This window comes from Peromyscus leucopus, chromosome 11 (genome assembly GCF_004664715.2).
Source record: "Peromyscus leucopus breed LL Stock chromosome 11, UCI_PerLeu_2.1, whole genome shotgun sequence".
Taxonomy (NCBI): Eukaryota; Metazoa; Chordata; class Mammalia; order Rodentia; family Cricetidae; genus Peromyscus; species Peromyscus leucopus.
In genome coordinates, this window is record NC_051072.1 from 21,001,699 (window position 1) to 21,023,665 (window position 21,967).

General features: G+C 42.6%; 1 protein-coding gene across 4 annotated transcripts in view; it reads left to right on the forward strand.

Annotated features, from left to right (window-relative positions):
• Window positions 1–19,033, forward strand: part of Npr3 (natriuretic peptide receptor 3) — a 70,302-nt gene extending 51,269 nt beyond the window's left edge. For 3 of the 4 annotated variants that reach the window (XM_028884423.2, XM_028884420.2, XM_028884422.2), the window contains exons 4-8: window positions 877–1,012; window positions 7,880–7,974; window positions 10,865–11,000; window positions 12,666–12,753; window positions 13,773–19,033. In XM_028884423.2, coding sequence (XP_028740256.1) covers window positions 877–1,012; window positions 7,880–7,974; window positions 10,865–11,000; window positions 12,666–12,753; window positions 13,773–13,884 — 567 coding nt within the window. In that variant the 3' untranslated portion in view covers window positions 13,885–19,033. The remainder of the gene's footprint in view (window positions 1–876; window positions 1,013–7,879; window positions 7,975–10,864; window positions 11,001–12,665; window positions 12,754–13,772) is intronic. The other variant, XM_028884421.2, reaches the window with a different exon arrangement.
• Window positions 19,034–21,967: the final 2,934 nt, after the last annotated feature.

The following is a 21,967-nucleotide window of genomic DNA, read 5'->3' on the forward strand; positions in this document are numbered from 1 at the left end:
CATCACACGATCCATGAAACTAGTTGCTGAATACTTGATACCCACCAAACACTTTATGCTGTGATCCCATATGATTCTTGCAATTATCCTTAAAGAAGGTTCTACACCATGTGCACGGGTACCAATTAATGAAACAAAACTCAACATGATGAAGAACTTCCCTAAGTTCAATGGACAGTGTTTCCATTCATGAAACTAAGTATATGGAGAGCAAGGATACCCTTCCTGAGCCAGAGATTGAACAAAATGTATCAACGGTCAAGATGCATCCATTCTGCCCTTGGAGCTTGGCAGAGGATAGAAAGAGAGACTGCTGCGTTATTGCCAATAAGTTTGAACAAATGGATACCTACATTTTTGTTTTGTTTTGATAGTTTGAGACAAGATCTTTCCATGTAGTGCAGGCTGGCCTCAAACTCTTGGACTTCTCTGCCTCAACTTGCCCAGTTACTGCTGTTCTGTCCATGTGTCCTACACTCAGAGTGTAAAGAGATCATATAGGTGGTGGAAGTTGGAGCAGATTCACCAGGGAGCTGGACTCATGCTGAGTTGAGGCTGATGGAAGATGTGGGCAGAAGGGGAACTGCATGAAAAGAGGGTCGAAGTTCCTGGAATAATTAACCTGGACAACAGGATGATTGCTTTGACTTCTGTAATGTCGTGTTTGCTCTGTAAATTCTCAAGTCAGGAAGGGTTTTTTCCTACTTAGTGCCAGGAAAACATGATAAGACTCTTGGTAGTTACTTTTCATAGCTCTGCCCACTTCCTCCATTGATCTCACACCTGCAGACTCAGGGTGGACCATTTTGCTTGCTGTGCCATTGATGACCATGAATCATCAGGTTCCCAGGCTTACTCAGTGGGTTTCCTTTGCAGGTGAACATGTTTGTGGAAGGGTTCCATGATGCCATCCTCCTCTATGTTCTGGCTTTACACGAAGTACTCAGAGCTGGCTACAGCAAGAAGGATGGAGGGAAAATCATCCAGCAGACCTGGAACAGGACTTTTGAAGGTAGGGATTCGGTTTCCATGGCAGCAACGCCGCAGCCAAATGAGCCTCTGCTTCTGTGATTGCTTTCTGCAGCAACAAAGACCCTTTCTGGAGACTTGCTTTTTCCAGGTTTAAAGCATGGAGAATAAGCCAACTCACCTCACAGGCTTGTAAAAATAAGATCAAACAATGTAATGCATGTGAGCATGCTTTGAGCAAATTTTACTTCATTAAAAACTGTTTCATTCCTTGTTTATTTAGACAATACTTATACTTACTACGGTGTGTGTGTGTGTGTGTGTGTGTGTGTGTGTGTGTGTGTGTGTGTAAGCTAGGGCTTCACGTCAGGTTTTATTGTTCTCTGACTTAGTTTTTGAGGCAGTGTCTCATTGAATCTGGAGCTCACTGTTTTGGCTAGATTGGCTGGGCAGCAAGCTCCTGAGACCTACCTGTTTCTGCCCCTGCCAGCACAAGGGTTACAGATGTGAACCACTGTGCCCAGCTTTCCACATGGGGCTGAGAGTCAGAACTTGGATCATCATGCCTGTACAGTAAGCACTTTACCAACAGAGGAATCTCCATAGCCCTGTGTACTTAAAAAAAAAACACATTTAACATAAGCTGTATTCACTGTAGAACAATCAGTGTGGAAGATCTGTAGTCAGGCTCAAAAGCGTGTTAATCCAGGTGTACATCCCCGTGTTCAGACCATGTCAGTTTCAGTGAAATGCAGAAGATGTTAGCTGTCATATTCAACCTGGCAGTTAGAGCTGGTTAGAAGGTCCATGCCCTCTGCTTTTATTGACTTTCAAAGTAGTGAATATTAATTGCTGCTAAAAAACAAAAACAAAAGTAAAACAACAAAAACAGAAAAGTGTAATAATAAAAACAAAAAGCATATTATCTCATCATTCCAGCAACCTATGCTGACATTTAAAGATGAGACTATTCTTGGCTGGAAGCTTAAACAATATAAAAATGTACAAAATAAAAAGTGAAAACTTCGCTTCTCACCTCCTTTCTCCAATGCAATCGCTGTCAACAATTTTCGAGATGACGCCAGAGGTGTGCTATGCTTTCTGATAGCACACAATAACACTCATAGATCTAACATATTTTAAAATGAGAGTTAAATGTGATTCTGCTGTATAATAATTTCCTTAATTCTTTTTGTTTATTTGTTTTGAGGCAGGGTCTTACTACGCAGTTCTGGCTGACCTGGAACTTGCTTATATACATGAGACTGCCTTAAACACGAGGCCCTCCTCCTGCCTCTGCCTCCTGAGTACTTGGATTACACCACCCTCAGCTTCTAATCTACCTTGGACTGGTGTTTCTTTCAGTTAGTTATAGTTTTTGTTATTCTGCAATATGGTGTCAAAGGCTCCTGCACACCTTGATGAGTTTTTGTGGATATTTCTCACAGAGAACATTTCTAATGGTGAGGGATTTGAGTCTCAAAGTATGCTGGTGCTTTATAAAGTGTATTGAATATTGCCAGTCTTCTTTTTTTTTTGATAGGCCTTGTTGATTAATTTACCACCCAAATGGCCTCTTTTAATTTTTTTTGGGATTATACTCTGGTTATCCTTTGCTTTACGTCTAGTATCCACTTATGAGTGAGTACATACCATGTTTGTCCTTCTGGGTTTGGGTTACTTCACTCAGGATGATATTTTCTAGTTCCATCCATTTGCCTGCAAATTTCATGATGTCATTGTTTTTCTCTGCTGAGTAGTACTCCATTGTGTATATGTACCACATTTTCTTTATCAATTCTTCAGTTGAAGGGCATCTAGGTTATTTCCAGGTTCTGGCTATTACAAATAATGCTGCTATGAACATAGTTGAGCAGGTGTCCTTCTGGTATGATTGAGCATTCCTTGGGTACATGCCCAAGAGTGGTATCATTAGGTCTTGAGGTAGATTGATTCCCAGTTTTCTGAGGAACCATCATACTAATTTCCAAAGTGGCTGTACAAGTTTGCATTCTCACCAATAATTACAACATTTTCCTTTTTCTTTCTTTCCTCCAAACTCTAATATATACTCCTTCCTGCTCTCCTTCACATTCATGGCCTCTTTCATTTTTCACTAGTTATTACTATATGCATATCTGTATATATCTATGTACATATATGTATACACACATATTCTTAAGTATAATGTGTTCAGTCAGTATAATGTTACTTGTAAGTATGTGTTCAGGGCTATTTGTCTAACATCTTATAGAAAATTCTGCTAATCTATATTTTTTGTCAATAGTGTATATAAGGGCAGCGTTGTTTTCCTTTTACCTCACCAACATTCCAAACTGGCACGAGCTGGTTCCTGGAGCATGCATCAATTTTCTATTCATTCGCCTGATACATTCAACAGGCATCTATGACATCGCAGGCACTGTTCAAGGAGCCGGAGATGAAGCAGCGAACACAGATAATCAGTTTATCTTACATGCAAATGTGTGTGTGTAGGAACAGGCAATCTCCTCACCCCCACTGCAGGGCCTGTAAAAGGAAGCAGAGTAGGGAGACAAAAAGTGGTGGGGTGAGACTGCTGGGTTAGAGCTGTCAAGGAAAGGCCTCTGAACATGGCAGCTGATTGGGACCTGAGGGTGACAGAGGTCATCTTAGGAGACTATGCCCCAGAGGAGGCAGCAAATGCATTGCAATCTGAGTGGATGTGGTAGGAGATTGTTCCCCGAGGAGCTGGGAGATCTATGTGATTGATTGACATCTGAATATATGGGGCGGTATGATGGGACCCAATGTTCAAGATGCCCTGGGGCCAGACCCATGGACCCGGAAACCTGCTGACACAGAAAGCCACTTTAGTTTCCATGGAGATGATATGTCTTATGGCTGCTCTGTAGCACATAACCTGTAGCATGCTGGCGAGCATCTTCTGAGAACTCGAAACACAGAGTGCAGACTGGGGAAACAGGAAGCAGGAGTCTGCATCCTCCGGTACCCCATTTGCTCTGTAAGGAGGTTGGTAAGTTAAGTGAAGAGGGCCTTTTCAGTTCTGCATCATGCCAACTTGTCCTGTGAGCCCTTTAGTAGGTAGGAGTATACCTATACTTACTTGTAATCACACGAGTGAGACGTTTCAATGACAAGAACAAAGCCAAATCTGGATTTGAGAGAGGAGTACAGGATGGTCCCCTCTACACTCCATGGCCTCAGCTTGTCCTCAGATATTAAAAGGGAAGGACAGCAGGAAGGAGTGGAACTCTAGCTAGGGTTGTCTGGGTAGTAGCTGTGGTAGCTACTGGTAGGTTTCTTTTCTCTACAGTGGTTTCAGTGAGCACCATGTATTACTCTAGACAAGAGCGACAGCTTTCATTTTAGACAAGCAGTTGCTTGGGGTGGAAAACCTTCCTTGATGAACTTGTTTTGCCTCTTCCTGATTCAGCTGAGGGGCAGACATCAAATAGGGGGCATATTAGGACAAAGTCACATTTCCCAGAATTGGTGCACAATACACCGAGAAACTGGTGTGTGGGGACACAACCTTGGTCAGGCACATCCCATTCTTAGCTCTTACTCACTGCACGGTGTGGTCATTTGTTCTTGGTCTCCTGACAGCGGGACAGGAGCCAGCGTTGGGGATGAGGAGAGGCCCCACTGAGGGAGGTTGTTCAGAGAAGGGCAGGTGCCCACAACGGCTGGGATACAGTTTTGTTTAGAGCTAGGACAGGCGCTAGATTTTCTCATACACCATCTTGATGGTTCCATTTGGGGGCCAGAGCTACACAATCAGTATGCACCAAGAGTATAAAAAAGTGTATAGTTGAGTCTAAAATTAGAGTCCTATATGTCCAAAATATAAAGATTGATGCCAAGGTGAGTTTGGATTTGAATGGTTCAGAGAGCCCATTTTATTTGCTAAGCAGCAGTCCATTTGGAGGGAGCCCCTCAAAGAAGTCTAAGGTGGATGTGCGAAGAAAAACTCAGACCTTCCTAACATTAAAAACAATTTTAATTTTAGTGGTGGCTGTAAGTGACCATTAAGTTGTGAGGAGAAAAAAATACCCTGGATGCTATTTGACAAAATTGGATTTTATTGCCATGAAACCTATGATCAGCTCTCAAGACTTTCAATAAATGGTCCAAGAAGAAGCCGTGTTTCCTCTGTGAGAGAGGTCGGAGGGACAGGGTAAACAGGACTGTGTGTGGCTCAGGACCCAAGCTCCAGTCTAGGCAAACAGAAACCAGGTTAGAAGGAGTCACTGCTGATATACAGGAAAATTCTGCTGTCTCCTAACAAGTTCACCTTCTGCTTTATACTCTCAGGTGAAGTCTCACTTTGCAAAGCAGCCACCCCGAGAGTTCTCACCCCATTTCTTGGCGGAATTGCAATAACTTAAAGGTGTAATGAGGTGTTGGATTACGAGGGCCACTGCATCTTATAAAACATTCTGCAAAACACTCAGCAGGACACACCTTCCTAAACACCTCGGAACAGAATGACAAGTGATTTTGGATAGCCACATGTTTGGAGAACGAATATGTATATGTATATGTATATGTATATGTATGTATATACATATATGTACTGGCATATGCACATTTACATATATATGTACACACACTATATATATAATTTGAAGTTTTATAGGTTCTCAAGGATGCACAAGTTTGTGATAGGTGCATCCTTTGTAACCTGCCTGTATTAAGAAGACAAAAAATGAAGATGAATGGTAACTCCATTCTGTTTCCAGCAAAGTAACCCAAAGTCTGGAAAAATCAGTGGACCTTCAAACCACAGCCCAAAGGACAGTAAACCCAAACGCCTGCCCTCTCCAAACCACACAAGAGGATGGAACTTTCCCTTGGGATGCTTCTCGGCAGACGCTCATTTTACAGGGGCAGTCATTACTTCTGGGGAGAACCAAACTGATGGCAGCACCAATTAAGAACGGCACAGACTTCTCCCACAAAGAAAACAAATGGCTTGTGTTAATTAGAACATGGCTGGTGCCCACTTCCTGCTACTTAGTGAAGGAAGACGCAAATACGGAGGACGTAATATTGGCCATTGTTCTCTGGTGACCTTTTGGGGATTAGCTGCTGTGAGCAGCCACCATCGCTGGTCAAGAGGGGTGGGTCCTTAGTGCTCTGGCTGCTCTGTCCCAGCCTCATATCTCACTGGCTCTGTTCATGAACGTGGATCACTTCATTAGAAACTTCACAGTTCTCTGGTTCTCTTTGCCTTAGGGTCTTGGTAAATTAAACCAAGCTAGTAACTTACACTCTTGATAGTGGTTTGAACCATAGGTACCCTTATAAGAGACTTTATAATCCTTGCTATTTTTTAAAAATGAATTCCAACCATCGTGCTGAGTTGTCCGAGTGGTCGAACCCAATCAATGCTTTCTCTCTACTGCAAGCACAGTAATGATAATGGAATCTTTAAAACAGCATCCTCCATCCTCTAATTTTAAGCTCAAAAATGCCTCCACATGGGAATATTTTATGTGTCAAAATGAAAACACAAATGGAATGACTCCTCATAATGGATGTTTATCTCATGCAAAAAAATTACCAAAAGTACTATATTAAGATTACTTTCTGGCTATATGTGACAGTGTGTATAAAATGAAAGATCTTGTGTCCTATCCCCAAGAAGTCTCATTATGTGTATGCAGATATTGGAAAATTTGAAAACATCTGAAATCAGAAACATGTCTGGTCCCTAGTACCTGGGCTAAGGGCTCCTCCACCTGTAGGGATAATAATAGCAGCAGTGACACCGGGAGAGGGAAACAGCTGGCGTTGCTTAAGCAGCTGGTGGAGATGCCCCACGTGTTTTCTCTCCTGCAATCATCTCTACCGCCTCTTGGGAGGAACCTGATCTTATGCCTGTTTATGGTAGTTGTAGAGACGGAGGCTCAGAGGACTAATGCCTTGGCCAAGGTCGCAGCGGTAGGGATAGACAAAACGGCAGTTCAGTATTCTGATTCTTTAAGAAAAAGAAAAGAAAAAAAGAAAAACAGTCCAAAATTATATTTTAAAATTTATTTATTTATTTATTTATTTATTTATTTATTTATTTATTTATTTATGTTGTGTGTGTCTGTGTGTGTGTGTGTGTAATCAGAGGACAACTTTTGGGAGTCAGTTTGCTCATTCTACCATGTGGGTCCCAGAGATCAAACCTATGACCTATGTTCAGTTTGGTGGTAAGCATCTTCACCCACTTCTCTGGCCCCAACCCGTATGATTCTAATGGGAAAAGCTGAATCCTCAGTCCAGGCCTCTCCTTGAGCAAAGAGTCTGTCTGCTCTAACTTAACCTTTGCTACATCGCTAATTCCTCACCCAGGAATCTTGCAGATAATGTTTGGATAAGCAATGAGTGAACACACATTGGGCAATGAAGAATTGCTCTTTAGACATTGGCTCCAGGGATCCACCAACTAGTCTTCCTGCTCTCCTGTGTATTAATGCAGCCTGTATGAAGCATGCTCAATGAATCCTGGGCCAGACTGATTTTCCTTATGAGAGTTGTCCAATGATCACATGAACATATATATGAGAAGACATCTCTATTTCTCAGCTACTTTTTAGAAAAAAAAAAACAAAAACAAAAAAACTGTGGAATAAGCACACTGCTTTCAGTATTAGCCTTAATCTGTTTTTTTTTTTTTAAAAGTATTACCCAAAGATCATTTCTTTCTTTCTTTTTTAAATGGAGAAATGTTAAGAATTTAGGAATGCAGACACAGATGAAGTTACAATGTCTTTCCAAATGCCAACAAAAATGCTTCCAGTCTGATGTGATTCCCTGTGGCATGAATTTGTTTTAAAAAATCCCATCAATTCCTTTTCTTGGCAGGCAGAGTTACCGTAAGTAACTAACGCAGAGTTCTTTACCTCTCCTGTAGGTATCGCTGGGCAGGTGTCCATAGATGCCAACGGGGATCGGTATGGGGACTTCTCCGTGGTTGCCATGACTGACATGGAAGCAGGCACCCAAGAGGTGAGCAAAGGAAATGCCTGTACTGGTCACTCTTGCAAGTGGGGACTCTGGGAGAGAGTGTCCTGGTGTCCAAAGCACCCTTCCAAGAAAAGTGAGCCTTCCATGTCGAGAAAGCTCGCTGTGGATTGAGGGGACAGGCAGAAGGCAGGACACACTGCCATGTGTGTTCTCAGTAGAGAAGTCCTGCCTTCAAGCTGTCAAGAGGCATGCACTCCTTAGCCCTGGGTAGTAAGGGCATCAGTGGACACAGGAAGTGCAACTTATTCGCCCCTTGCACTTCCATATTTTTTTTTTCCTTAGTGGTTGTTACAAATTTTCAGGTGTTGTTTTATCAAAAGATGGAGTTTCAGGACAGAGACGTCTGTCCTGGACTGAAGATGAGTCTGTGACAGCCACCAGGGGCAGGGGTTCTCTGCTTCAGTTTCTTCCGCTATAATATGTGAATCATAATATTGTCCTGGATGGTCTCATGACATCATCCGTACCACATGAAATGAAACCTAGAAAAGTAACACATGACCTTGAATTGACAAATAAAGAGAAAGAAGGAGATATTAAATAAATATTCAGTGTTTCTGCTGAAAAATACATTTTGATATTTGATAATGATAATCATCCTGTTTCCTTGCAAGGTCATCACTCTTTTCAAAATATTTTTTTTAAAAAATGTATTCTCTATGTCTTTCACATCATGCATCTCGATTCCATTCATCTCCCCATCCCTTCATACCAGCCCTCTGCCCTCACACTCCCCCCAATAAAATAAAATAAAATAAAACAAGATAAAATTTAAGAGGAAAAAAAAAAGAAGAATCTTGTCATGGAAGCTGTAGTGTGACACAGTGAGCCGCACAGTATATCCTTTTGTCATTATATTTTTACTTGCAAGTGTACATTGCAGAGTCTGGTTTGAGCCTAAACTCTGGTTTATGCTACACCATCAAACTGGGACCTCACTGGGGTTCCTCTTGGATACCCTATTGTTGCCCTGTGTCCTGGAGGTCTTGCAGCTTTGGATCTGCAGGGCATGTCCCTTCACATGCTCCAGCAGATCATAAATGGGGTGGTTATTGAGGTGGGCCAACTCATAACTCTGTTTTTTTTTTTTAGGCCTGGGTTTTAGGCAGGTTTGGTTAGCCCACCAACTACCCCTGCTTCCCCTCCCCCCACCCTCACCACCAGGGTGAGCTCTCAGGCATTGCTCCAGCTAGCTCATCCTATGCAGCAACAAGCAGGGGCTAGTTCTCCTCCTTTCATGCCCTCAGGGTCTGCTTACCCACACCTACATCATCAAGGCCAGCTCTACTGTGATGCCCAGGCAAAGTGCCGGGGCCCCTCTCCAGAGTGCTGCAGCTGGTGAGGGGCAGACACAGTTCTCCCACTTTAATGAAGATCATCAGGGTTGTTGCCTTTGTGGGCACTGGCATAAGATACTTGCTGTTTTCCCTCTGTGGGGTGAGTCTAGCCTTTGTGGAGGGGGTGAGGGAGCAGGACCCTCTAGCTATATCTCCCCAGTTCTAGGTCTTGTCCGAAGTCTAGTTTCCTCCTCTGGAGAAGGTGGCGAGTGATAGTCCATCTCACCTCATTGTGAGGTTGCAGTGCCCTTGGGATGTGCTCAAGCACGTAACAGTCACTGTCATATTTTATGAGGACCTAGAATGGTTTTGACCCTGAGCAGATATAGCCTGTGCGAGACCCTGCTGTCTCTCAGTCAGGAGAGAGCAGAAATGTCACAGGCCACCCAGGAGCCACAAGTTTGTGTCCGGACAAAAGAAGAGAATCCCTAGAAACTCTGTGTGAGAAGACACTGTCAGATTGGCTCATGTGACTGATCTAATAGTCATTTAACTGCAGTGTGACCAATGACATCATGAATGAATGAGGATTTTCTAGGGGTCTAAGTAGACAGCTGAAACAGAGTTCAGTTGGGTCATGGCAGAGTACAAGAAGTGAATTCATCAGAGACAAATGTGACCCCTAAGGACATAGCACTAACCAAAAGAGGCTCAACCAGAAAGCTCTTCAAAGACACAATTTTTAAAATTGTATGTATGTATGTATGTATGTATTTATTTATTTATTTATTTATTTATTTATTTTTTTTTTTTTGTGTGTGTTGTTGTGTGTGTGTGTGTGTGTGTGTAGGTCAGAGGACAATTTGTTGGAGTTGATTATCTCATTACAACACGTGGGTCCTGGGCATCAAATTCAGGTCTTAGGGCTTGGTGGCAAGGGCTTTCATCTCCGAAGCCATCTTTCTTTACATGTTATTTTTCAGTGTTATAATTATATGTCAGTTTATGTACCTGTCATATGCTTAACCTAAGTGTGTATGCAGTAGCATTGACTCTGTTGCATATCCCTAAGGGAGAGGGGCCTTACATGTGGTTAACGGTGTGGACTGCTGTGTGGCAGAAGGTCAGACAGAGCCCTATGGAATGAGCCAGGACAAAGCTGTGAATTTGTGAATTTGTAGATTATTGTTTCATAGGGAAATGAAAAATCCACCCTTCCCACTATCCAGTAGCAACTGATGAGTAAATACCTAGGGACAACATTGGTAGGGTATAGCTCCAGTGTAGACAGGCTTAGGTGGCACTGTCTTTGTCTCGCCCACACCTTTTCAAGACTATATGACCCTGATTCTTCGCTGCTGTGAGAAGCCTCTGTGATAGTTCGTGTGCACAGCGGGGGAGTCCCCCTCCCACTTCTCATGTTTTTTTTGAAGCGCTTGCTATCACTTCCTGCAGGTGGTGATGTGCAGAGGCAGCCTGTGTAGATCAGGCTGTGTTTTGGGGGAGCTCCTGCAAGGCTGTGAGCTTTATGCCTCCTTTGGGAACACATACCTTTGGCCTTTCCTTTTGTATATCTGACTTTTGCCTTTCTGTAGGTTATTGGCGATTACTTCGGAAAAGAAGGCCGGTTCAAAATGCGATCCAATGTCAAATACCCTTGGGGCCCTTTGAAACTGAGAATAGACGAAACCAGAATTGTGGAGCATACCAATAGCTCTCCTTGCAAATCATGTAAGTTTAGAGACTTAATTCATTGTTCCTTCTCTTCTTTAATCCCAGGTTCATGTGAGTCTGACACATGTTGCTCTCAAGGACTCATGTTCTGAAAGCTCCTTGTCTTTTTCCGATGTCTTCAAACTCATGGGAAACAACTTGCAAATGGCCACCCCGTCTCTTTTCCCAGAAGCATCCATCTTTCTTCCTTTTATTTTTTTCTTCTGAAAGGGATTTATATTTCTTTCTACAATTTCTTAGTTATTAAAGGTTTTCACTTCAAGGAAAAATAAAAAATATTAACTGTCTCTTATTCATCTACTGTAACAAATCTCATTGTTGATATCAAAGTTTACAGTTGACCTCCATATCCTCAGGATGGGATAGGCAATGCTCTTAAACACCTGACAGCTAACAAAGTGGAAAATAAGGATTGAATATATTTTTTATGGCCAGTTTCTGGATGCAGAGAGAGAAGCAATTGTATCTTCCTCAGGGATAGGAACGTTTTCAGAGATGATTGTCTTTGAGGGGCTTTGGTAAACAGGAAGAAGAACAAGAGGTATCAATCTTGCAAGCTAGTTAGTGATTTTGAGTGAGTATATGAGTGGTCATTATGTCTCAGAACTGTCTTTCAATGATGAGGAATTTATATCTATGCAATAATTATGAGAAAGAATTAATGGAGAAATGTGTTGACCACATAGTCTCTCGTCCTGGATCCAAAATCTGACTTTGCTTCTTGCCTGTTTGGGGACCCCAGGAGAGTTCCTCCAACTCACCAAGCCTTGCTTTTCCCACTTGTAAAGTGAAACGTACCCAGCTTTGATCTGAGGAGCTAACGAGACCCGAGAAGCCCATGAGACGGTGCCGTGCAGGCTTACTCTGAACTCTGCAAGGAGAGTAGCCGTTGACTTCTCTAGAACTGAGTTCCCAAAGAGAAGGGCTGATCCAAGTGGCTTACATTTTCATAAAGCTATGTAGGACATTGAGATGGAACTCTGGCTCTGGTGAGAGAACATCTAAAAACGGAATACTGACCCAAGGCAGTTTCCCCCATACCTTCCAGCACTTTGAAGTGTCACCATCCACCTGTGAAAAACAGAAGAGCTGGGTCAGTGCCTCTGTCCATCCATGCATTTCTTCCTTGACTTTGAACTCAAATAGGGTACGGGTGTGTCTGAAATCTTCAGTTTCCAGCCTCATCAAATCCTTCCTGAATCTGTTGTTTCCACATCCGTCATCCCTTTGAACCTGCCTTCCCTTCCCCCTCTTCTTTCTCTCCCTCTTCCTTCCCTGTGACAGATCTTGCTATGTAGGTCAGGCTGGCCTCAAACTTGAAATCCATCTTCCCAAATGCTAGGATGACTGCCATGTGTCCCAGGCCCAACTCAGAACTTGTCTTGCTACTGTTCTCTTCACTGTTGTGTGACAGAGCTTTCTGAAGAGTCTTTCTTAGCCTTATACCAAGCAAGGAAGGAAGTCCAGGATTTCTCAGAATATCTATATCTATATCTATATCTATATCTATATCTATATCTATATCTATATCTATATCTATATCTGCATGTCTATATACACAAAGAAAGGAAAAATTGTTTCAACTGGGAGATAAACACAAATCAAAGTGTTTTTTACTTATTTCTCAAAATGAGCTCTGATTATTGATGTTTCCTTTTCAAGCAGGTGGCCTAGAAGAATCAGCAGTGACAGGAATCGTGGTGGGGGCCCTGCTGGGTGCTGGCTTGCTAATGGCCTTCTATTTTTTCAGGTAGGGACCATTCATGAAGCTCAAATTCACTCTGCCTTTTTTTTTTTTTTTTTTTTTTTTTTGCCTTCATTTCCTGTCTTTGCATAATACTACCTGTGATTTGCCCACACCTTTTTGTTTTTTGTTTTTTTCAAAGAAGAAGGATGGTGGTTAAAATATCAAAGCCATTCTTTGGTGCCATCTTGGGTCAGGTGGTCATCCTGGGTTAAGGATTTCTATTGTCCTCTCACTACCATGGGCCAGAGAGTTGTTGGGATCTCCAACCACAGATGTGTTTATGAGAATCCCTTCTACCTACCAAATGTGAACGCAAAGAGGAAATCTGGACAAAGAATGAACTTATATTCTCTGACTTCTTCAGTTCAGAAATAAGTGGCATAGTCACCTTGAAGGGCTGGAGGGAGCTCCCAGTGGGCTCTGATCCAGGCTGCAATGTGTTCTGTGTTTGGAGAAGTCACGTGCTCAGCTGTGGTGGCTCAGCCTCAAGGCTCGTAAACTGGTAATATGTACATGTGTTCAAGGTTTTGGTCGTTTGCTGCAGTGGTGGTGGTCCATTCTTTTGTAATCTTTGGTCAGATTCATGTCTTGTTTGTAAGGTTTCTTCATTTTCACATGGAGATGTAAGTCTGGGTGTATGCGGCTCTCTGTGGGAACAATCGTGTTCCTGTTCCTTTGGTCACAGTACACTTGATCTGATCTTTATCTGAGGGCATATCCTGGGAGTCAAGTCCAGCTTCAGGGGCAGAATAGATAAGACTGAACCCACAGGCTCCGGGGAAGAAGAGGAAGGCTTGTTCTGCTGGATTTTGGAAAGCATGCCAATTTTCCTCCCTGAATAAAGGACACGATGCCTCGGGGCACACTTCTTTAATCTCTGACTAGGGCTTCATATTGTGTCACTTCCAATTCATCAAACCTAACCCAGATGTCCCTGGAAGGCATTCTTTGTGAGAGGAACCATAGTATTTTATTGTCAAGTGAGGTTTTATTATTGCATTTTTTTTCCTGCTTTTACCCAGGAAGAAATACAGAATAACCATTGAGAGGAGAAATCAGCAAGAAGAAAGGAATATCGGGAAACATCGAGAGTTACGTGAAGATTCCATCAGATCTCATTTTTCGGTGGCTTAAAAGAACCCACCCCCTTTTGTCCGCTTGAGAGATAGATGGAAGGACAGACATCAGTGGAACAGAAAGGGCGTGCATGGAGAACTCTTTGTTTTAAGCAGTAGTCATTTCACTTTAAATTTCCTTTAGAAGCTCAGGAATGATTATTAATCACTATCTGTCTCCCGGCCTTCCATCTCACGGCAGCAAGAATAAGGCTAGAACGCCATTCCATTAGGTGTTCTGACTGCTGCAAGGGCATAGGATTAGATTTATGTTTTGAAAATCTGGTGTCTCCATATCTTGATGGCTTTGGGGGGCCTTTCACACGAGGATATAAAAATGTGGTTTTTCTGAAATGAAATGTTTTGTAGCTAGAATAAAACACTTTTTACGAGTAGAATATTCTTGGAAAGAATTTAACACCCAATAGAGGGCAATGGAGTGGAAAAAATCTCAAGGCTGCGAATGCAGGGCTCCCCTCTCTGGAGCCGGCGGACAGGTTTGTGGTAGACAAGGGCTGCGTCTAATGTCCACATTCAGGTCTGACTTCATATCTCCAGAAAGGATCCTCCCTGTCTCTTTCAGTGTCTCAGAAAAGCTACTCTGGAAAATTGTAAATATTAGTGAGCTAGGAGGATTTATACAAGAAAAGCAAGTCTAAAATGTTTCTTTTATGATGTAAAAAAAAAAGCCCTACTTCACACTAACATTTTATTTTTAAGTATTTTAATCTTATATTTTGGTATTAGAAATGTGTCTATTTTTTCATTTGGAAGATTAAATTTCACTTATATTTTAAAAGCACGGAGAAAGTGTGTGAGAAATCCATGGTGGCAATGGGGGTGGCCTCTCTTTCTCTACTGTCCTCTTCCCCTTGGCTGTGGCCAAATACTAACTGCTCACTGCTGCTGTGACTGCAGACATCGAGACACATGTTGAGCTTAGAAACTCTAAAGGCATACGTTGATGGTAAGCCATGTTTCATTTTTAATTGTTTTAAATGCTGGAGGGCTCCATCCCTTCCAATTATGGCCAAATGATGCACTTCAAAACCGAGAGAGGGAAGTCAGTAGAGTTAAGCAGAGGTTACAGATACACAAACCTTTCCCTCCAGAGCAAACTGAGGATGAGAATTTGACAGTGAGGCACAGGAATGATAAATTCAAAGGAGTGTGATTTATCAAAATGTGGTTAAAAGAGGGAATGTTGAGATCTGCTGTGACCCCTGAGCCCCACGGAGGTTTACAGCCTCCAAGAATCACCCACAGTGCGTTAAGTGTATCCTGGGTAGGACTGAGCCAACTTTTGCTGGGTATCCGATTTGCACTCAGTTCTGTGCACTGACTAAGGTTTAAATTTGGGTTCTCACTTTATCATTTGAGGAGAGAACAAGGGCACCATCTTGTAATCATGCCTTTTTTAAAGGGGGAGAAATAGCATCATTCCTTGGAGGCCATGTTCACTCAGGTTCACTCAAGAGGAAAGCCGAGTGAAAGTGCAGGAAGCTGTCTCATGCTTGCTTCCCCGGGCAGGACTGTTGCACATCTGATCACATCTCTCTCTCTCGAGTCAAAGTGAATGGGCCGTTTCTGGGCGAGGTGCGCTTCTTCTTCATGGTTCAGGAAATGAGATGCAAATCATCTGATAAAAGAATTTGCTGTGAACATCAGGAGCAGCTACATGGTGGTTCTGCATTTGGGGATGGAAAGTGTTGACTTCAAAAAGAGCCAAGAAAAGTAGGAAAGAAAGGTAAATTTCAAAATTCTAATGCAGGAGGAGAGTTTGGGAAGTAGGGCTCAGGAAAGCAATTGGCAGATGGTCGGGGACTCACATGACGAGAACAGTGTGGACAGATCGCAACCGCTTCAGTTATCCGAACCAGAGAGCTAGTTTCTCTCTTTTACCTTTTCAATAATCGTTTCCAACTATTTCAGAGATATTCATTTTCTAATGTTCATTTTTTGAACCTCTGTGTTAATTATAGGAGGGTGATGTTGGGGAAAGTCCTCTACCTAGCTCTTTGGTGTAAATATTTCTAACCTTCCTTGAATTTATATGGTGGCCCAATTAATGGCAGCATTATTCCAGCAAATGTCTTTTATTTCTACTTCAGCTAGGGGAATTTTTCCAAGTTTAATAGCATACCCCCAGGTAAGATGTGAACGATGAGAAGGGAGTTAACTTTTTAAAAAAGGCAGGGTGACTTATGACATCTCTAGAATATGGAGTCATTTCCTGTAATTTTAAAGCAATTCTACTATTATTAAGGTCACTTACAGGTCCACTATGTAGTTTTCCCGTCTTAAACATCTTTACATGGCTAGGAAAGGTGTCTTTAATCCTGGCACTTTGAAGGCAGAATAGGTAGATTTTTGTGAGTTTAGGGCCAGCATGGTCTACATAGTGAGTTTCAGGTCACCAGCTGTGTTTACATGGTGAGACCCTGTCTCAGAAGAAAATAAATCTTCATATGAGTTTCCCAAGCTACATTAAGTTTTGAAAATGCCACTAAGCTAGTAAACCTTTGCTGAGAATATAGATGTCAGTTCTGTGGTGGCCCTGGGTTAAGAACTCTTAGTATTGTATTGTGGAACTTAAATTCCTAACTGCGAAGAAGTAATCTGCCAGCAGCCAACTATTATATAATAAACTAAATGAGACTTTAGATCTTAAGCCAGTCTATACATTTTTACTCTTAAATCCAATGATTAAGATTTCAAAAGGGATATTTTATGAGTATTTTTCTCATCTCGTCAAATATAAGTTCATACACAGGTTTAAATAAGCATATAGTTATGGTGTTGGAAATAAACACAAATTTTATAGCCAGTAGGTTTGGAAGAGAAGATAAACTCAGAAATAAAACTTTCTGTGTGGAGACATGTCTCCACCCCAACAGAGGTTTTAGAAGGAATCCCTCCAATGTTATATTGCTCTTAAGAGTCACTGGTGTGTCTTTTCCTGAAACACAGATATAGTTCTACAGGCCTTAAAATAGTTCTTTACATCTCAGAACTCATGGGAGAGAGGAAGAATCCCATGGAATGAGAGCAGATCACCCCCCCCCCCCCCCCCGTCCCTCTCTCCCGTGAATGAAAAGCTTTGGAATGCCAAGTCACTTCCCCCTGCTCACAGGTTTCCTGTGCCTTTGCAGATGGCACATGCATCCTTCCTGTCCCTAACTTTCCTCTTTTCTTCTGATTGGAACTGATTGTAGGGATCTATGACAGGCAGTGGGAAGTGAAAAGGGAGGCCTTGTGTATCTCAGACATACAGTGAGTGGGTTCAGAAGCTGTTTCCAATGACACCATTGCTTTCTCAAAGCTGTTACTTGTGCAGTTCTTTTACACACACACACACACACACACACACACACACACACACACACACACACACACGAAAGAAAAGGAAAGAATAGTGTTTGTAAATTGGAAAATACTAGTGCCCATGTTCTTGAGACACAAAGAACTTGGATCCCTAGTGGATGTGGCTAGGAAAACAAATGCCAATTGAAATTTGGCCCCTCTACCTACAGATCATAGGTTTGGTTTAGTTACACCCTGTGGTTCCGGACTTCAGAGGAAGCTGGTAATGAACTGAATTTCTCACTTAGTGGAAAAAAGGAAACTGTCTAGAAACACAGGATGCTTTAGGGACAGCATAGAAACAGAATGAGTTGGTGGCACCGGAGGGACCGGTCTCTCTTTGAATTGGTCTTTAGAACTGAAGAATAATGAATAGTTTAGACCTTCTGCAATAGCCAGTCTCAACAAGAAGCTTTGGACATGCCCAGTGAGAAGAGTCAGGAGCTTATTTCTGCCAAGGCGACAGAGGAGAACTTCGCGGCTGACACTGTCTCCACTGCTTTTCTTCCCAGAGCCCCACCTACCATCCATCATAGCTCCTTAGATGTGTCAGCATCCTTCTCATGCAGGTGGGAACTTGTGAGGAGGCCTCCACACTTACTCAGAGAAAAAGACAAAATAGCACTGGCCGTGAGGAGGTAGCTGGCTTCTAATACAGTAACCTGGCCAGTTCAAGTCTGTGCTTTTCCTGTACACTAATGAGCCTGGCTTTGGTTCTCATTGTACAGATTTTTCAAATGTCTCCTGCATACTGATGGGATGAAGGTAACTCTCACAAGGTGCTGGGTTGGAGGTTGTTCAAATCTCTCATTAATCACTCATGGAAATTCATACCAAACTCCGAGCATTCTGAACCAGCTGATGCTGGTGTTTATGTTTTAAGTCAAACACAATGAAAAGGATTTCAATGAGAGTTGAATCTCAGGGGTTAAAAAAATCCATATGTTACAAAAACTCTTTGGTGTATCAGGTATGAGATGATTCTTTGTGGAGAGATTTGAACAAGTAGACCTCAGAGTTAGTGAAAAAAAAGTCACATTTCTTTGATTCATATTTAAAGGCATACATTTATATGCACAGGAACAAAGGGTCCATTTACCAAGCATGAATCACAACAGGCTACCAAATTCATTTTTATTTTCCAGAACAAAGCTGTCACAGTATATAATTATTATTGGGTAGAGAAGGAGTTATTTCTGCAAAGAAAGAAGAAAATGTGGATTTTGACATGGAGTATCTTGTTCATGATTCAGTGCCTGCGTTTGAAAATGTTCAATGTAGTATGGCATATAAGTCAGCAATGATGTGCCCGCAACAGGCCCGAGGTGCTGTGGCTCTAAGAATTAGAGCTTTGTTCCCTGGGCATAGCTGAAAGCAGGGGCCATGAGCTAGGCATTGCAGAGGGCCAGTCCTGGAGCCAGTGTCCTTTGAGCCATATTGTTCATGGTTAATGTAAACCCAGGACCACCAAACAATACAAACCTACCATGAATTTGGTAGGAAGGTCAAAGCTGCACTAACTACATACAGCTTATTATTCTAATGTAAGTAGAACTATCTGCATATAATGTGATTTAATTTATTGTCATTTTGTGTAGAAAGTGATTAATGACTGTGGATATAGCCCTGTTTTGTATAATATATTTTATTTCTGGTGCAAAACTGGTCATTTAAACAATCTACTTCATTTGGTGTTTGGATATAAATTTGTATGTGTTCTTGTAAACGTTTATATTAAGCAAGAATAACATATATTCCAAATATAACAATATGTTCTCATTAAAAATAAACTTACAGAAACAGTTGCCTGTTTATAATTCGACTAACATATATTGCATATATCCGAGTTTGCTGAGAATTTTCTATTATCTTGAATAAGCTGAAGTAAGAGACCAATTAGTAGGTATCATGGATTATAAAGTTTGAATGACATTCATGAAAGGACTCAAGAATTTCTGCCCCACAAAAGGAAACTCCCAGAGATAATATGTCATCAGAATGAGTGCCAAGCCCTGAGTACGTAGACTGAGCAGGTGCAGGAAGAAGGCATCATGGAGAATAACCACTCATTTTAAACCTGTGCATCTAGAGACACCATGTGCTCCAGCGGATGTCACTGACTCATGTGATTATGCCCATCACCCACATGACAGAGACCTTCAGTCCTATTGTCCAAAGGGCTCTTAGGCTCCTGTGTACCAGGCAGAGTGACCAGCAGAGTGACCAGCCTTCAGTGTCTCTAGCTTCATCTGGGCTGAAAAAAAAAAGTCTCTCTCTCTCTCTCTCTCTCTCTCTCTCTCTCTCTCTCTCTCTCTCTCTCTCTCTCTGGAAGTCACCATAGTGATTGGTATGGCTGGAGCCATGTCCCCTTGGTCCTGATACCATGATCAATGAGGTCCCTGAATGACGCCACAGATGTTGCTCACACTGGGAGTGTGTTTGAAGTGATGGGGTAGCGGGATGTTGGTTGGAGCGAGGCGGCATGGAGAGGCAAGGGAGGCATAAAGGGTAAGCCTGCAGATGTCTTCTAGGAACAGGTACTAATTCCTGCTGCTTTCCCATTCATCTTGGGGGCCATGGATTCTTTGATCTTTTGACCTCTATCCCTACCACTCAGTCCCCTCTAAACATCATATGCAGCCAGCAACTTTTGACAGGCCAAGGATGCCTTATTGGGACCATGGAGCGATGTCTTATCAAGGAGCCCCCAGGACACCTAAACACCACTGATTTAGGGCTCTGACCCAATCCTAAACCTAGCGTTGACTTAAGTAGCAACTATTAATGTGACAAATACCAACAGTTGTACATCTTTAAAAAGGAGCTTTCCCCCAAATCATCTATTAGCATCAGAATAGAGCCACGGAAAAGAATCACTGTGCAGGTTTAGTGTAGCCCTCACAATCACCAGAGGTGGAAGATTCAAAGCATCGGAGATGAGAAAGACCAGAAGTGGGTGTGAGCAAAGACCTGTGTGCTACACACTTTGTAGCAGATAAGCTTCCGGATCACTTGTGTCCTCCCTGTTTCATAGCCTGGCTCTCGCCCTTGAGCTGTGTGATCTTGCATGGAAAGTGAAAGCAATACGGGCACTAGATTGCCATGACCTTCGACTTAGCCACCTGCCTGGCACACTGTAAAACATCCACAAAATTGTTGTATTTGTCTGTTTCCCCGGCCTTAGGCAAACTGACAGCAATCTGGAAGACTTTCAAGGCGAGGAGGGTCCCTTCTGGTAAAAGTCACAGTCAGTTTCCTTTCTTTCTAGTCTGATTTGATGGCGAGCGGCCTCCATGTCATGATGGATGGCCTGAACCTCTGAAGAAGGCACAGAAAAGAGCTGAAAGGGGAGACTGATAGCTAGATGCTTTGAGAGGGCTAGAACACTCATCCAAACATGGGTTCTCTCATTGGAGTGAAGGAGCCAATGTGGAATGCTTGGGTCATGCCACACCTGACTTCTGGCCCCTGTTCCCTCCCTTCCCTGCTGCTGAGGTAGTCTTCTGGATTGCCTCTCAGAATTCACTCCTGGGAAGCTGTGATTTGCTGGAGAAGATCCTTGTCTCTCAGTTGTCATTAGGAATAGCTTTCCTATTAGCTGTCCTCAGCCCCAGGTCGTCTGTGAGTATAATGCTTTTGGGCAGCTGTGACCAACCAAATTACCTGATAGAAACAGAGGAAGAAAAATTTATTTTGGCTCATGGATTCAGAGGGCTCAGCCCATGGTTTCTTGGAACCATGTTTCTGGACTTGTGCTAGAGAGAACACCATGGCAGAGGGCACATGCAGAGGAACAGATAGGCTATTCACAGGAACCAGAGGAAAGGAATACAGGGAGGGACCGGGGGAGCCATAGCCCCCCAAACACACACCCAATCACTTACTTCATCCAATTAGACCCACCTACTACTTTTAACGAACTCTCAACAGCATCACCATGTTCTGACTCCATCAAGGGATCAATCTATCTGCAAAAGCCCACCATCTGGCAATCAAAGCCTAAACTTGATCCTGTTGGTGATACTTCATCTTCAGATAAGAGCAAATGCTGCCAAGTTCTTTTATATGTGACCGCTATACCTCATGAAGAAGATGAGGCCCCTAACTGGTTGTCCTGTGAAGAGTGGTCAGCCTGGAAACTACATACACACAGACAACACAAGTGGACGCCACAGATTACATTTATATGCATGTGTGCATATACATACATACATACATACATATATATATATATGCATGTAACAATAATAATAAAAAATGCTGTCGAGGAGTTGGGGAGCATGGGAGGGATTTGATGGAGGGTGGTTGGGAGAGGCTGGATGGAGAAAAGGGAGTGGGGGAAATTATATAATTTTATTCAATTAAACATACTTAAAATTTTTAATAAAGGAAGAAAAGGAGAGTTTTACCAAGTAGTAGATTTCTCAGTGTAGACAAAAGGGCTTCTTTTTTGCATATTACATTCCAAGGGACCAAGAGATGTGAAGCAGTATGCAGGCTGGGAGAGACCACTCTCTAGGGGAGGCTGTGTGATTCCTGGTGGCCAGAGAGCCTTTCCTTTCCTAGACCCAGCAGCCCCAAAACCAGGGTCATGATGACACATACTCTTCCAGAAGTAGCCCCAAACAAGGCTGCATTCCAGGCCATAGCAACCCCTCTGCCATGAGCACAGTGGCCAGTGCCAGGCACTCTCTGGTGATACAGAGGTTGGCCTGAGGGAGGCTTGAAAAGGACCAGCT